At 42.3% G+C, this 17,706-nt stretch overlaps 1 protein-coding gene across 1 annotated transcript in view; it reads right to left on the bottom strand.

The window, feature by feature from the left end:
* LOC147708863 (uncharacterized) overlaps positions 1-17,706 on the bottom strand; it is a 678,829-nt gene that overhangs the window by 152,653 nt on the left and 508,470 nt on the right. Inside the window, 1 exon segment of the mRNA XM_086925788.1 lies at positions 13,763-13,905. Within this exon segment, the coding sequence (XP_086781914.1) occupies positions 13,763-13,905 (143 nt within the window).

Below are 17,706 nucleotides of genomic sequence, written 5' to 3'. Positions count from 1 at the left end.
GAAAGAGGGTCTGGTCAAGGCATCTAAAATGGCTGCCGTGCACGACAAAAGTGTGGCATTGGAAAAAAAGCAAGACGGCGCAGACAATGTTTATCAATACGGATTAATTTATAACAATTATTTTTAACAATATATTTACTCGCAGTGTCAAAATGGCGGTCAACACTTCCTGATTTCCTTCGAATCGAACGTTAACAGACGTCACGCAGCACAAAAAAAAAAAAAAAAACGCTCACGCGCAGCCGCTGGAAGACAAGTATCAACATATATGAGCATCCTCAGCCACCCTCAGAAAACATAGGGGGTCAGGATACGTCTCCCGTACCCCCTTATACCCATTTCTCACATTGTTTTTTCTCCATCTTGTAATTTAATTAAAACGAAACACAAAATGGCGAATTCCCGTTTCGCGTCCCGATTCGCTACCCGGTTCACGAACCGGAAAGCGCTTCTACCGCAAAAAATCAAATTTTTTTTATTTGCCCCACGGGACCCTTTAATAACCCCAACATCATTCCTAGGGGTCAAGAAGGGTCTACCTTGCCCCCTTTCATTAAATTCCCCCTTAGTTTTTCTCCTCTTCTTGTCTCTCGATCCTACCGAGAGACAAGATGGCGGCCGCTCCGGACTGTTTAGAATGTTGACAGACACCGGAGAGCCAATCAGCTTCGCTTCGCAAAGCTCCGCTACGCGAAAAGTTCGCGAACCGGAGCGCTACCCGGGACGCTGTCACAGATATATCTGTTTTTTTAAACGTTAATTTCTCAAAATCCACTGGAGCACATATCTTGAGACCCAGCAAAGGCACATCGGGCTAACAGTCCCTACAATTTTGCCAAGTTTCGTGCAAATCCATTCAGCCGTTCGAGCTAAAAGTGAGGCCAAACGCCCTATGGAAAAATGAATGGGAAAAACGTGTTTTGGGACCCCCCTTTTTTCTCGGCCCCCCCTTGACGAAACCCCCCCAAAATGTTCAGGGGCTGCTCAGAAGCAAAATGTGCCATTTTCCTGAAAATTTCAGCCTATTCCGTCCACAAACGCCAAAATTATTAGGCATAGAATTTTCAAAAGTCCCATAGAGAAAAAATCCTAACTATATATACCTACTGGCTATCGCCAGTAGGATATATATATAGATATATCTAGATAGATAGATATATCTAGATAGATAGATATATCTATCTATCTAGATATATCTATCTATCTAGATATATCTATCTATCTAGATAGATAGATAGATAGATATATATCTAGATAGATAGATATATCTAGATAGATAGATAGATAGATATATCTAGATAGATAGATATATCTAGATAGATATATCTAGATAGATATATCTAGATAGATAGATATATCTAGATAGATAGATATATCTAGATAGATATATCTAGATAGATAGATATATCTAGATAGATATATCTAGATAGATAGATCTAGATAGATAGATAGATATATCTAGATAGATAGATCTAGATAGATAGATAGATAGATATATCTAGATAGATAGATAGATAGATATATCTAGATAGATAGATATCTAGATATATCTAGATAGATAGATATCTAGATATATCTAGATAGATAGATATCTAGATATATCTAGATAGATAGATATCTAGATATATCTAGATAGATAGATATCTAGATATATCTAGATAGATAGATAGATATATCTAGATAGATAGATATCTAGATAGATAGATATCTAGATAGATAGATATCTAGATAGATATCTAGATAGATATCTAGATAGATATCTAGATAGATATCTAGATAGATATCTAGATAGATATATATAAAATATATATCCCACGAGGCCTTAGGAGCACCTTGGCTCCGAGTTATGAAAATCCGGACTCAGCCAAGCTGGCTGAATGGGCGGAAACGAATTTGGAGTACTCTGCGCGCTTAATGGCGATCCTAGCAAAATATGCAGACAGCGATAGGACAAAACTACAGATCGATATAGAAGCTGTTGAAGCTGAACTGACATAAATAGGTATTACGGAACAAACCACCAAGCTATGAGAGGAAATGATAAGGCGGAAGACATCATCAAAAAAAGAAACACCTTTAAATTTGAGCGAGATAGACTCTATTATCTCCGCGGCCAGATATTCACTTTTGCGCGCCGGTTCGACAACATTAAGGCGCAAGTGGGTAAAAACAATCAAAGGATTAGGCATGGAGCTAATAAATCAGCCTCATCCACTGATCTGGGCTCAGCAGCGGAAAGTGACTCTGATAATGAACAAAGGAGAAAAAACTTGCAAGAGGGGTTTACCAAACTGTCTCCGGCACAAGAGGTGAACTGCCTCTGCGAGAGCCGTCAAGACACACTGAGATCGAAATCGAAAGTAGACCCCCAACAAAACAACAAAGGGCCAACATCAAACGCCTCCAGCGCTGGAAACGCCACGAGAGGAAATACGGCCGGAGGGAAGAGGGGCAATCGAGGAAAGAGGGGCAATTGGAACAGATTCCAAACACAAACTCAAGCGTCAACCTCAACGCAACAACAGCATTCATAAATCTGACTGACATTATTTTGAGCGCAAAGGAGAAGCAGATTCTGAGTTTGAAATTATCCTATTTTCCCCCAAGCAACATGAACTAGGCGAATCTCAGAATGGATACTTTCCGCTTTATCAGAAGGCTAAAATTGAGCAAATATCATCGCTTGCATCCATATAAAGTACGTGAAAACCTGGATGCAGTTAGCCCCACACTACATTCAACTGGAGTGGATGTGACACTCAATGAATTATGGAGCTTACAACAGGAAGATCAGCTTGAGACACAACCCCAGCTAACAGGCAATGATGTTGGAAATATTCAGAGGTTTACTTCCTTTAAAAAGAAATCGACTTTTTCGCCTATCATGACTCATGACAGTATAGATCTATATCAGGATTCTGTCATAAAAGACTTGAAGAAACTATATACAGCCACAAATAAGAAACATGCTATTTTAAGTCGGCAGAACCAATGCTACAACAACCTGATCAACAAACTTAAAGCTGACAATACGTTATTGTAAAACAGGCGGATAAGGGAGGAAATATCGTCTTGTGGCATCGTGACGATTATGTGAAGGAAGCAAAATCCCTACTAAACGATTTAGATTGTTACAAAAAAAGCAATCTTATTGCAATAAAGACAGCTTGGTCAGAGCAAAATTCCAAATTAATGGCATGGAGGAGTGCTGGCCTCATTTCTAATGATGAATTTAAGTTTCTTAAAAAGGACTGTCCAGTGATACCCACCTTATATTTATTGCCGAAGGTCCATAAAAACGTATCCACACCACCTGGGAGACCAATACTATCGGCAACAAACAGTTCAACTGAAAACATTTCTAAATACATTGATTTCTTCTTGAAAGAATGGGTATTAATACTTCCGCCCTGTGTGAGGGACACAACAGACTTCATTTGCAAACTAAATCTTGAATGGAATGACAAATACATCTTGATGACACTGGATGTCACTTCCTTATATACATCCATAAGGCACTGTGACGGTATAAAAGCAGCTGAATACTATTTGTCCAGAGAACTGTTCTAGCCACAATCGTATGATTTTAGACATGTTAAAACTGTGCTTAGAACAGAATTATTTCATTTTTAATGGACAGATTTACCAACAACTGAGAGGGGTCGCCATGGGGGCCTGCTTCACCCCCAGCTTTGCATGCTTGAATATGGGGCTGTGGGAGGAGCGGGTCCTTATGGGCTTGCATGGTGACACTATGAGAACAAATGTCATAATGTACTTAAGATATATTGACGACCTCTTTCTAATCTGGAAGGGCTCAAAATCTAGTGCAGAAAAATGTGTTAAACTGCTAAATATGAACTCTTTGAATTTACAGTTTACTTCTGATATAGATGATATTGTTAATTTTTTGGACTTTGAGGTATTCATCAAGAACCAAAAGCTTGAGACTAGACTACACAGAAAAACAACTGCAGGCAACACGGTACTCCATGCCACAAGCCAGGATCCGCTCCATCTCATTAACAGCATCCCCTATGGGGAGATGCTGAGACTGAGAAGAATTTGCAGCACGGATGTTGATTGTGAAATAGCTCAACAGGAAAGCAAAAAACGCTTCCTGGAAAGGGGGTACAAAGAGAGTGTCCTTGACAAAGCAATGAAGAAAACAAGAGCCAAAACAAGAGAAGAAGCTCTCATACCTAAGACCAAGGAACCTATAACCAACCCTGACAGTTTGCATGTTAATTCTAGAGTCATAGTCCCTTTTTGTCAACAGCATTCAGAGATTAAAAAGATCTTCCTGAAAAATTGGAACCTGGTAAAGGGCGACCCAATAATTCGGGGTGATGTCTCGATAAGACCTGAGATCACCTTCCGCAAATCTCAATCGATGGAAAATGCTTTGGTCAATAATAATCTAGAGACGACCATATCGGGGACTTGGGAGGCCTTGAGCAAGGGCTTCAGAAAATGTGCCTTTCGCAAAGCTTGTAAATATGGAGTGAACAAAACTCACTATGTGAGCCCGTTTAGGAAGTGTCCCATACCCATCACTAAAAAGACTAACGTGTAAAATGGAGTTTGTTGTTTATGTTTTACAGTGCCCGTGTGGCCTCAACTACGTGGGCAGCACGCGGCCCTTGGCACATAAACGCATTCTCCAACATATCAGAGCTATAACTAGCAGAGACCAATCTTACCCGGTGGCGCGCCACTTTGAATCAATGCACAACAGTGACCCAAGTGGTCTTCAGTATTACTTAGTGGACACGATTTTGCCTTTAAAACGGGGAGGAGATAGGGAAGGAAAACTACGTCTTCTGGAAACGAGGTATATCCTGGAAATGAATAGTAAAAGTCCGGCTGGACTTAATGACCGGGAGGATTTATCTACCTGTTTAAAAGAACTATGAGACCTTGTCAACATGACATATTGAATATGACTTCCTTAGGTCTATTAATCTTTCTGTGTTTACAATTAGCTCTGTTTATTCCATTCCATTTTCATTTCATTTTAGATCATGAGATGTTTCCCTTTCCTTTTGTTGGGTATTGGAAGTTACACCCCGGCTGATGCATTAGATTTATCTTGCTACAGCGATTGAATAACCACAGAGTTTGTCTAAATATTCTGGTATCCATGACTTCCATCTCTTCTGTGAAAGAGCTTCTTTTAAAATGAAACAATTTTCTTTGTTTAAACTAATCATGTAGCACGAGCACTTTATATTAATTTTTACATTATATATATTTCACAGCCAATCCCTCCCCAGGCAATGAGGCACGTCGCCTCGAGCTGCTCCTGGAGTTCAGAGACACGGCAGACAAGGAACTGAAGTATGTAAGCAAATACCACACGGCGCGCCAATACGGTGAGGGCGATCGGCCAGGTAGATTACTGGCTCAGCTCTTGCGCCCGCCCCGTCAGGCGACGTACATTACTGAGATAACTGATGCACAAGGTGATCGCCAAGTCACCACCCCTGCCATCTGCAGCACCTTTTTGGCATACTACCGGCAACTTTATTCATCTGCCCTTACGGCGGAGTGTCGCGATCCGGGGCCATACATTAATGAGATCGCTATGGTGTACCTAGAGCGATACATGCAGGATTTTTTGGCCCATCCCATCACGCCAGAATTGATCACGGAAGCGATCGACTCCTTGAAAGGGTCCTCGGCGCCTGGCCTTGATGGCTTCACGGTGGATTTTTATCAGGAATACAAAGAAGAACTAGTGCCCATTCTTATGGACGTGTACGCCGAGGCCTTAGACTCTGGCATTCTTCCTCCGACTCTTCGCGAAGCGGTCATAGTTCTGTTGCCCAAGCCAGGACGCGACCCCACGGTCTGCAGCTCCTATTGCCCACTTTCGCTTCTCAACCTGGACTATAAGATCTTGGCCAAAGCGTTGGCGATGCGGTTAGCGTTGCTGGTCAAAACCATTATATCCCCGGCCTCAGCGGTCAACCTCACTGAACCTACGCACGATTTTTTCGGTCCTCCATAGAATCGATCCATCCATCCCTGCTGCTGACGTCTTTTTGGACACCGAAAAGGCATTCGATACGCTGGAATGGCCTTTTTTTCTAGATGTGATGCGCAGGATGGGCATGCCCGCGATGTTTGTCGCGACGGTGGAACTATTGTACACTGCTCCCGCGGCCCGCATTCGCATAAACGGCACCATATCAGACAAATTTACTCTATCTAGAGGTTCCCGTCAGGGATGCCCCTTGTCTCCCTTGCTTTTTATTTTGGCGATGGATCCCCTGGTGCGGCACTTACAGGAAAAATATCTCCACAGAGGGCTGCAGTTCCGCACGGGCCCTCTATTGGTCTCACTATATGCGGACGACATGGTCCTATATGTCCGCACCCCGGAGGCCAATCTGCAACCCCTGCTATTTGAGATTGAACGCTTTGGTGAATATTCTGGCCTTAGGGTCAATTGGCACAAGTCAGTTATTTCCCCTCACCTCCGCCACCACGCAATGGCCCTGCTCCCTCCCACTGGAGTGGTGTGAGGACTCTGTGAAATATCTGGGGATACACATACACCTTGATACCGTGTCCATTATTTGTTTAAACTATGGCCGAGCCCTTGATTTTCTGGAGGATAACACTGGCAGGTGGTTGCGTCTCCCTTTGTCAATGGCTGGGCGCATTGCCATTGTAAAGATGGTTGTTCTCCCCCGTTTTTTGTACCTCTTCAACAAAATCCCGATTCCACTTACCAAGGTCTTTTTCACGCAACTACGCACTGCATTGCTGAGATTGGTATGGGGGGGGCAAACGCTCAAGACTTGCTTGGCGCACACTAACACTACCGTACGAGAGGGGCGGCTTTGGGGTCCTGGATTTCCACCGTTACTACCTGGCCGCCCAGTGCTCCTACGCACACTCCTGGTATCATCCTGATGCCAGGATTCCGCACTTGAGGCCTGAAGCGGACACAGCGCTCCCAGTGAGCCTTGCAACGGTTCTTCCTAAGGGTCTACCCCGTGAAAAACAGGACATACTCCCGCTCACCACAACGACTTGGGCCTGGGACAAACTTAAACGCTTGCTTCGCATTGACACACTGTACTCCTCCGCCCTCCCACTACCCAACCCCCACTGGCTCCCCATGACAGGAGAAACGGTGGTCTGTAGAACGCTGGCGAAGTTCCAGTTACACACGATTGGTGACCTGTTTCCCAGTGGCCACGTATTCACCATCACTGAAGATCCCCGATTCGCAGACCGCACATTCATGGACACATTCATTCTTACAAGAAGGCGAGCGATGCTGAGAGCTACCTTCGACACGTTTCCTCTCCCGCCTGAAGATACCCCGGCCCTTACACACATCATACAGAACACATCAGGAGCCCACATGGTGTCCAAACTTTACAAACTATGCTTGCTTTCACTTCCCTCGTCAGACGAAACAGTCCGTACCGCTTGGGAGATAGATCTAGGCACACAGATCACGGACGATCAGTGGGAAGTGTGCTGTGCCATGACCAGGGAGGTCTCCATGAATGCCAGACAAAAGCTTATACATTTTAGTTTTCTCCGTAGACTGTACCACACACCGGCGCTTTCACATAAGATCGACCCCACCAGATCCCACGCCTGCCCTAAATGTGGCACCCCCCAGGCTGACTTCGCTCACCTTTCCTGGACCTGCCCGAAGCTACACACCTACTGGATTGAGATACACCGAACGTTAGGTGAAATACTGACACTATCATTGACTGTCATGCCTAAGATTGCATTGCTGGGGTATGTGTCCAATTTCCCTCGTAAAATCCGCAGATTGGCGTCCATTTGCTTCCTGCTGGCCAAGAGAGAGGTGGCGCTGCTATAGGTGCTCGCGTCGCGCTCCCACGGTTACATCATGGCTTAGGAGCGTGGCGCACTGTAATATGAACAGCGTGGAATATTCGGAACAGCTCCTGACCTCCTCCCGCCCCGTGGATATCTGGGGCCCTTATCGCCATTATATAACTGAAAAGGCGAAGACAGCGCCCTCTCAATCCCTACATCCTAACAATCCGACCGGGGTGGGTTAGTTCGTGGACTCCCCCTAGTTGCACCCGCTTTGAGATAGCCCTCGAGGCGGCGCACTTACTTTCCTTGTGAATAGTGACCTGATTCAGGTAGATCAGTGGTTCTTCTCTTTTCCTGGCACTGGAACATATTCTTGCTGGAACTGTGGGCAGTGGAGCGTTACTGATCCGTCCCGTGGTTCGTTCTGTCCCCTGACACTTGTGTTGGCTCTAGCCGGGTACTTGTGCCCTTCCAGGAGGGTGCCGGTCATCATCGCTTTTTGTATTGCCCTAGGATGGTTGTCACCGATAGCTGCGTGCATTGTCTTACTAACTGACTTAAGGTGTTGTTCTCGCAAGATGTCCCGTATGATTTCTGTTTCTTTTATACCTTTTTCTGTTATTTACGTGCATTTTGATTTACAGTGTATCCATACCTGTTGCCTTATTAGAAAAATAACACTACTGTATACATGTTATCCTGCTATGCAATCTTACTGTACAGTTGCGGGTTCAATTTGTATTGTTGATGTCACCACTTGCTATTCTAAGGTACAAGCTATGTATCGAATTGATGTAAATGTAGATTGCTTTACTGACTTCAATAAAGTGTTTAAAAAAATATATATATTTCACAGCTGCTTTTGAGGGTCTTTGTTCTTAAGAATACCACATAGACAATACAGGCATATCTTTGAAATTTAGCTAAACTATTCTTGCACACTTATCCAGGAAATATCATACTAATCATTGGATCACTACATTTAGGCCAAAATATGATTGTACAAATATATAATCAATTCCCAAAAGATATGTATACATGTCTAATTTTAATGTGTATATATGTATATAAAGGTATGGCGTGTATATAGAGAGATATATATTTTTTCATATATATATTTTTTGATATTTTCTATATTCGTGATGTAGATATAATGAGTATCCTTTGACAATAGTGTATGTACAGATATGTAATTTTTGATAATTTGTTGATCATTGATGTTTTAAGTCATTTACGGATGTAATTATTTGTGTACATAGAGTGGGAATGAACCTACATGTATGAAATTTGACATGTGAGGGTATATAGGATTGAAGATATTGGGCACTTGCCCTCAATTCTGACTTAATCTGACAAGAAATATATGCACTGGTCACTTTAAATAAGCATGATATGCCGGGCCTACATTTTGAAGTATTTAAGACCCTCATTTGTTTCATCTCACGTCATGTGATCAAGCCTCGTTTGAGAGGTGAAACGCGTTATGACGGATGGCTGGTGTAATTGAACATTAAATCACCAAAGAACTTGCACGAAAAATTGGGCTTACTCTCGTTATTCCTTTTGGTAAAGAACTGGAGGTGAATGGCGTTTTCATTATATATTACCTACTGGCGATAGCCAGTAGGTATATATAGTTAGGATTTTTTCTCTATGGAACTTTTGAAAATTCTATGTCTAATAACTTTGGCGTTTGTGGACGGAATTGGCTGAAATTTTCAGGAAAATGGCACATTTTCTTTCTGAGCAGCCCCTGAAAATTGGGGGGGGGGGTCGTCAAGGGGGGGCCGAGAAAAATGGGGGGTCCCAAAACGCGTTTTTCCCATTCATTTTTCCATAGGGCGGTTGGCCTCACTTTTAGCTCGAACGGCTGAATGGATTTGCACGAAACTTGGCAAAATTGTAGGGACTATTAGCCCGATGTGCCTTTGCTAGGTCTCAATATATGTGCTTCAGTGGATTTTGAGAAATTAACGTTCAAAATAAGATATATATCTGTAACAGCGCTCCGGGCAGCGCTCCGGTTCGCGTACTTTTCGCGTAACGGAACTTTGCGATGCGAAGCCGATTGGCTCTCCGGTGTCTGTCAACATTCTAAACAGTCCGGAGCGGCCGCCATCTTGTCTCTCGGTAGGATCGAGAGACAAGAGGAGGCCAAAACAAAGGGGGAAATGAAGGAAAGGGGGCGAGGTAGACCCCTTCTGACCCCCTAGGATTGATGAGGGGGATATTATAGAGCCACGTGGGGCCCAAAAAAAAAAAAAAACATTCCGATTTTTTCGCCGTAGAGACGCGTCTTGGTACGCGAACCGGGCAGCTAACCGGGCAGCTATCCGGGCAGCTAACCGGGCAGCTAACCGGGAAGCTAACCGGCAGTGTAACGGGAGTCTGAGGAGTAGCTGATTGGCTGTCAACATTGTAAACAGTCAGGAGCGGCCGCCATCTTGTCTCTCGGTAGGATCGAGAGACAAGAGGAGGCCAAAACAAAGGGGGAAATGAAGGAAAGGGGGCGAGGTAGACCCCTTCTGACCCCCTAGGATTGATGAGGGGAGTATTATAGAGCCACGCGAGGCCAAAAAAAAAAAAAAAATCTGATTTTTTTCGCCGTAGAGACGCGTCTTGGTACGCGAACAGGGCAGCTAACCGGGCAGCTAACCGGGCAGCTAACCGGGCAGCTAACCGGGCAGCTAACCGGGAAGCTAACCGGCAGTGTAACGGGAGTCTGAGGAGAAGCTGATTGGCTGTTAACATTGTAAACAGTCTGGAGCGGCCGCCATCTTGTCTCTCTGTGGGATCGAGAGACAAGAGGTGGAAAAAAAAAAGGTGTAAATGAATGAAAGGGGTAAGGCAGACCCCTCCTGAACCCCTAGGATTGATGAGGGGGCTATTAAAGTTCCCTGCGGGGCAAAAGAAAAAAAAATCAATTTTTCGCGGTAAAGGTGCTTCCCGGTACGTTAACCGGGCAGCGTAACGGGAGTCCGACATATTGTGTTTTTTGAACGTTTGTGATATGTGCACGTGTGGATTTTGTCTAATTAAGGTTAAAAAAATATATATATATCTTTAAGCGTGCTCTGGCGCGCTTACGTTTTGGGTTTGGTTTGCGCTGCAGAGAAGTTACGTCACGGTTATGCGATGCATCATGAGGCGTCTCACGGGCTACGTGATACGTCCCGTAATAAAGAATATATTTTACAGCTATAGATATTAGCTTTTAAAAAACCAATGAAATTCACAGAAAAAACCATAGGTTATAGACCATATATAGTTAGGAATTTGCATTTACAAAACTTGAAAATTCACTGAAAAAACCATAGGTTATAGACCATATATAGTTAGGGATTAGCATTTACAAAACCTTATTTTATTTGCACAAAACCATTGAAATTCCATATATAGTTAGTTGCACTAACTATATATCGCGGACCCGCAATCCACTGCTAATGATGTCACATATTACATCATTCATGACATGGTCAGTGACATCACTGATGACATGGTCAGTGACATCACTGATGACATCTCAAATGACATCACTGATGACATCTCAAATGACATCTCAAATGACATCACTGATGACATCACTGACATCTCATTTGACATTACTGATTACATCACTGGTGATATCATTTATGTGATAATACATCTTCAGACTCTAATATAACCTTAGATACACTCAGTGTAAACAGGCACTCACAGACTGTCACACATCCATGGAGTTACTCACACACCTAGTCAGTCATGCAAAGAATTAATCACATCTCCATTTCCTCAACTATACAGTTATACACACCTTACTTATTCAAACATATACTAACACATATTTACTCTCTTATACAATCCGTGATACAAGTTCACAATGATTCATACAGCCACTCTCACGTTCACTGGCTCTTATGTTCAGTTATTTATATATGTCAACTCTCACATGGACTGTGTTTTACATATGTACTTACTTTTACATGTAGCACTGAGATATCCATTCACTCACCAATACACTCATGCACACAGTCAACTGTCCATACAGCTGTTTCTACATGCACTTTTGAACCCATACACCTAGGGAATCAACTGCTCACACATCTATGCACAGAGTTATACACCTCCCAGCCACCCACACACATACTCAGTCTCCCATACAAATACTTGGGCAACCATTCAATAACCCATATAGTTACTGATATAGCTACTGATTTAAACATGCAGCACTTTACAGAACAACATATATAATGATTGCCAAATTAAGACACTTTAATCACTAACCCATGCACTCAGTGAGACACATTTAATCATTCTCTCATACAGTCAGTCATTCACCTACTAAATCCTTCATCCAGACACTTATACATCCACTCATTCTTCAATATGTAAGACATATTTTAACTTTACAGAAACATACAGTCACTGGGTGTTGTCATCAGTGATGTCATCAGTGATGTCACTGACCATGTCATGAATGATGTAATATGTGACATCATTAGCAGTGGATTGCGGGTCCGCGATATATAGTTAGTGCAACTAACTATATATGGAATTTCAATGGTTTTGTGCAAATAAAATAAGGTTTTGTAAATGCTAATCCCTAACTATATATGGTCTATAACCTATGGTTTTTTCAGTGAATTTTCAAGGTTTTGTAAGTGCAAATTCCTAACTATATATGGTCTATAACCTATGTTTTTTTTCTGTGAATATATATATATATATATATATATATATATATATATATATATATATATATATATATATATATATATATATCTTTATTAACGCTCCGTTCGCCACCTTCCAATGGCAGTGCACTCTTTTCGACGGGTGCGATTATGGTCGTGACGGACCGATTTGTAAATTAAAGCTCGTTTTTCCTCCAGTCTCCCCAGAGAAAATACCACACTCAAGGTGAGGGGGCTCACACAAGACTATTTGGCAAACTAAAGATCAAACGTTTCGGCATAGAGCCTTCCTCTGTGACTCCTCCCAAACCACATTTTTCTACAACGATCTCTCAAATACTTTCTAGACTCTTCCTTCCTCTATCCCTCTGTTATCCTATTCCATCCAACTAACAGACTCGCATATCCACTACTCAATTTAACAAATTAGATTTCTCTATACTAACCCACCACTAATTCACTTTGGGTTCTGGAGCAGTGTGCTGTTCACTGAAAAATACCTTGACACCTCTTCAGGGGTAGCAAGCCCTATATAAATACAATTACATTGCTTTGCAACAGTCCCAGCAAGGTTTAACCCCTGTTTTGGGAGGTGTCATGCCTAGTAAACACTGATAAAAATTGGGAAGAAAATACTTTTCAAAAGACGTTCTACTGCCAGGTCCATTTCTGAAGGCACAGAAAGAAAGGAGCTGACATCAGCAGGCATGGGTGGAACTTATATATGGCTTTGCCTGGTACTTCTGGAGTGGAACACTACTTGCGTGCATCTGCTTGCCTCCATCTACTGCCATGCAGTAGTACTGCTTTGAAGTTTCCAGACCCGGTGATGCCTTGGGATATTCACTAAATAAGTAATCTGCAGTTAGAAGTATCCATCAGAAGAGATTTAACAACATCAGATTAATGGATGGCTGGTTTGGCTTTGAGGTGATTCAACAATGTGCCCTGCAAATCATAGCAGCGGTGAGTGTAAACTTGCAGTACCACTGTAATGTATGTAGGATATGATAAGATGGATAGCAAATTTCAAACTGACCCTGGACAAAATAACAGTACGAATTCAGACTATTCCGATAGCCTAACAATAAAAAAAGCATCATTTTATTATTGGTTCTCATAACATTTAATAAAATATATATTTATAAGGTGTTTCAACAAGAGGTGAGGTTCTTCCAATTACCTCTCAGTCAAATTGTGCCTCTCCACCTTCAAATAATCAAAAGTCAAAGTATGTTTAAAGAGGTTGTGAACCATATTGTGTGTACCTTTCAAATCGTTCTTTAATTTTCGAAGATCCTTTTGCAAATCTTCAAATTTCATGTGCGAGACTTCGAATAGGTCCTCCGGGCTTGGCAGAGGGAAGACCTCCATGGGGTCTGGCTGAAAAAGGAATTTTTTTTCCTCCAGACTGCACGGCTATGAAAGAAGGATAGATCAGTTATTTCAAATGAACCGTATTTTCAACCCATACCCTAACCCAAAGAGCAGCTGTCTGTCAACTTGAACACGGGTCAAATAAGACACTTGAAAACATTCGATTTGAAACCCTAAGAACATAATATATCCTCAAGGGGATTTAAACAAAGAATGGCAACATGTCCCCATCACCTTTTTTCCCCTTTTGTTTATGCCCTGGAAATATACAGCCGAGGGGGGACCTTACCAACTGTAAGACTTTGTAACACGTTTGTCCAAAGGAGTGCCGGAACGAGTGCAGTGAATGTTGGGAGTTAAGCGGCCCGAGTCTTCAACAATGTGTTTTATTTTGGGTCGGTTGGATACATTCATTCAGCTCCACACCTGAAATCTACTTTGTGAGAATTGAAACTGGCAACTGGTTTGGCCGTGACACATACACCGGAACCAGGACTAGCTGCATGTTTGTGTACCACTTAACATGCACCATGAATAGGAAGTTCTCAGGTAAATGGAACTTCTTTCTGCAGCATCAGGCCTTCTGGTGGTCGATACAATTACTCCAATTTCGCATTCCTCGTCCCAGTACTTACTAAGTGCTTACTAAGTGCAGTGCGGAGGTACTGCTTCCAGATGACAACCCTTTCAAAGGCACCCTCCTTTTCTTTTGGCACTCCTAAATAGACCCACACTCTTTACTATGCAATGGAAATAGAACTTCCTGGTACTTTAAAGATCCCAAAACCTGCAAAGAAGACTTTGTTTGGGAGGAACGGACTAAGTACTTGGATGAGGAATGCGTAATCTGATAAATGAGAACTACCGGGAAAAATTCAAACATTAGCTTCAATAACTGATATAGAATCTCAAGGAGATCCGAAACATTGATAGTTGCCTTCGGCAAACCCTCAAAAAATATAGGGGGATAATAGGTAGGGTATAAACTAAATTTCTTCACCTCCAATAAAAATAGATCCAGTGGCTACTATATTTTTTCAGAGTGTTCCATTCAAGAACATGAATTGTCATATATGTATTATACCAGGTTTCCGCTGGATTGTTTTCATTGTATTAAATATTTTGAATATTTTATTTAATGGGGTTATGACAAATAAAAAATATTCTGATTGGCTGATACTTTGGTCAATGAACTAATCTTATTCATCCCAAACCTGGGACAAACCCTTTGTTCTGTGTCAGCTGTAGAACTATTTCTCAGATCAACATGGATATAAAAACAAATATTCAAGATACCAATTGAGAGACTACAGGTTATTTAGCCTCACCAAGATTTCCAAGTGGGCTGTTGTGGTGTTAATCCAAAAAAAGAGCAAAAAATGTTGAAAGTGCATGGTTATTTGATATGTAACTGCCACACCTGGTAGGTGTTGTACAGCGGCCTACAGCCTCTTTCAAATGTTAAAGAAGTAAATACATCAACAATCCAGCACTGACATAACATTTTACCCAAACCCACCTAATAACAACATACGAACACTACAGCTGTGAGCCATGATGCCTCTTAAGAAATCGTTGGCTACTCTCCCACTGCCTATGACTGACTAATAACTGTAAGACTCACAACCATTTAGCAAGTGGGGTGAAGACCTTTGACAGTGTCAGATGGGATATTTCCTTCAAGCTCTTGAAAGGACGGAGGTGTGGCAAGACTCCATATCCAAATTTAACATATTGATTGATATGGATTAATTGTGGAACCCCTTCAGTCAGACTCAGAACTGATAGACGTGCAAGATCGGGCTGCTCCTTAGCCCCTCTGCTAATCCACCTGTCTTGGATCTACTAGCAGCACCTATTGGCCAGTCACCTTGAATTCATACATTTACAGCCCCAGAAGGGCAATCTAATCCAGCACTCTTTGCAGATATTCTTTCTACTCACAGACCCTAGGATCTCCAGTACAAGAGAAACTGAGATAAGTATGAGGCACTAGTTCTGTCCAAACATAAGAACATAATAGAAGAAATGCGCTTTAGGTGTGTCCTTGGGAAAAGTAAACACTTTGAAATACTTACTAGTAAGGGCCTTGCAAACTACTCCTCTATTCACCTAAAATGAAGTCTAATGCTAAAGCATGTATTGGGATGGTAATCGTTTACTGTGCCACCTGCAAGAAAGTCTTATTACAGAACCCTACAAGACAGGCTGCCAACTTAGATTGGCAGACTATACAGACAATCTGAAAACAAGTCAGTTAATTCATATTGCAACCCAACATGGTAAAATAAAGGGTCTAGCCCCTTTGCTAATAGGCCTCCCCCCAACCTCGTGCTAAGCCTTTTTTAGGCTATTTGGGGTAGTTTGCTCTTAGGCCTCTAACTTTTTGCCCACATAAGGTATCCACAACAAATTTGTGTCCTTTTATTCCAACATCTTGAGTACTCAGAGTTTGTGGATTCCCCTGGAGGGGAACGAGAAATTGACCAAAATACAGTGACTTTTTGCTTTTGAGGAAAAATGGGGCAAAAGTGCTGGGGAAGAAGGCGCCTGTTTTTTTCCTGTAAAAGGTTTCAACAAAGATTGTGGTGCCAAAATTACCACGTTCCCAGATTTTAGGAACCATCAGACTTTTGTCAGAAAACCAAAATTTGCTGCACAGTGACATTTTACTGGGACATAGCCTATTTTTCCTATTGTTTGTGCTTTCAACCTCCCCAAAATTGTGGGTACCCATACAAGCATGTGAAATAGAGGACATTTTTTAAAATGGCTTCTTTTTTTCACATTGTCTTACATTTAGAAGGCAGAAATGCTAAGAAAGTCAATGGGTAACACTTGATTTAGTATTCTATGTTCCCGTAAATCTCCCAATAAAAATGGTACCTCACTTGCGTGGGTAGGCTTTGTGCCTGTGACAGGAAACGCCTCAACACGCAACCTGAACACATCACATTTTTTTAGTGAAAACGGACACTTCTTTGCAATGTGCCTAGCTGTGGATTTTGGACCCTAGCTCAGCCGACACCTAGGAAAACGAGGCAAACCTATACATTTTTTAAAACAGGCCACCCAGGGAAATCCAGGATGAGGTGACTTGGGTGGCTCTCACTAGGTTCTGTTACCCAAAATCCCTTGCAAACATCAAACATTGTCAAAAAAGCAACATTTTCCTCATATTTCTGTAATGAAAAGTTCGGGAATCTGTGGAAAGCCACAACCTTCCAGCCACCCAACATTCACTAAAGTCTCCCAATAATAATGGTACCTCACTTGGGTGGGTAGGCCTAGTACCCACGACAGGAAATGACCCAAAACGCCATGTGGACACATTACATTTTTCCAATAAAAATTGACCGTTTTTTAGCAATGTACCTAGTTGTGGATTTTGTACCCTAGCACTGCCCGCACCTAAGGAAACAAACAATACCTATACATTATTTTAAAGTAGACATCCAGGGGAATCCAGGATGGGGTGATTTGTATGGCTCTCACCAGGTTCTGTTGCCTAGAATTGCTTGTAAATCTCAAACTTTGTAAAAGAAACAAAAATAAATGTTCCTCACATTTCTGTGTAGGGAAGTTGTGGGATCACTGGACTGGTACACATTTCCTACCTTGGAGGAGTGGGGGCATTGGCATGCCCAGTTTGAACTCCCCCCCCACCCCACCCCCCAACCCTACATATAATTTTTAAAAAATCCATGGTGTCTAGTGGGCTTTCTGCCTCCCCAGGGGTGGACAGATAAGGGGCTATTGCTCCTATATGCCTCCCGGGGGCAGAAAGACTGTGGCAACATTTGGAGGGATGGGGGCATTGGCATGCTCATTCTGG

The sequence above is a fragment of the Lissotriton vulgaris genome, chromosome 6 (genome assembly GCF_964263255.1).
Source record: "Lissotriton vulgaris chromosome 6, aLisVul1.2, whole genome shotgun sequence".
NCBI classification, from domain to species: domain Eukaryota; kingdom Metazoa; phylum Chordata; class Amphibia; order Caudata; family Salamandridae; genus Lissotriton; species Lissotriton vulgaris.
Note: the sequence above shows the minus strand (reverse complement) of the source record. Positions and strands in the feature narration are given on the sequence as shown.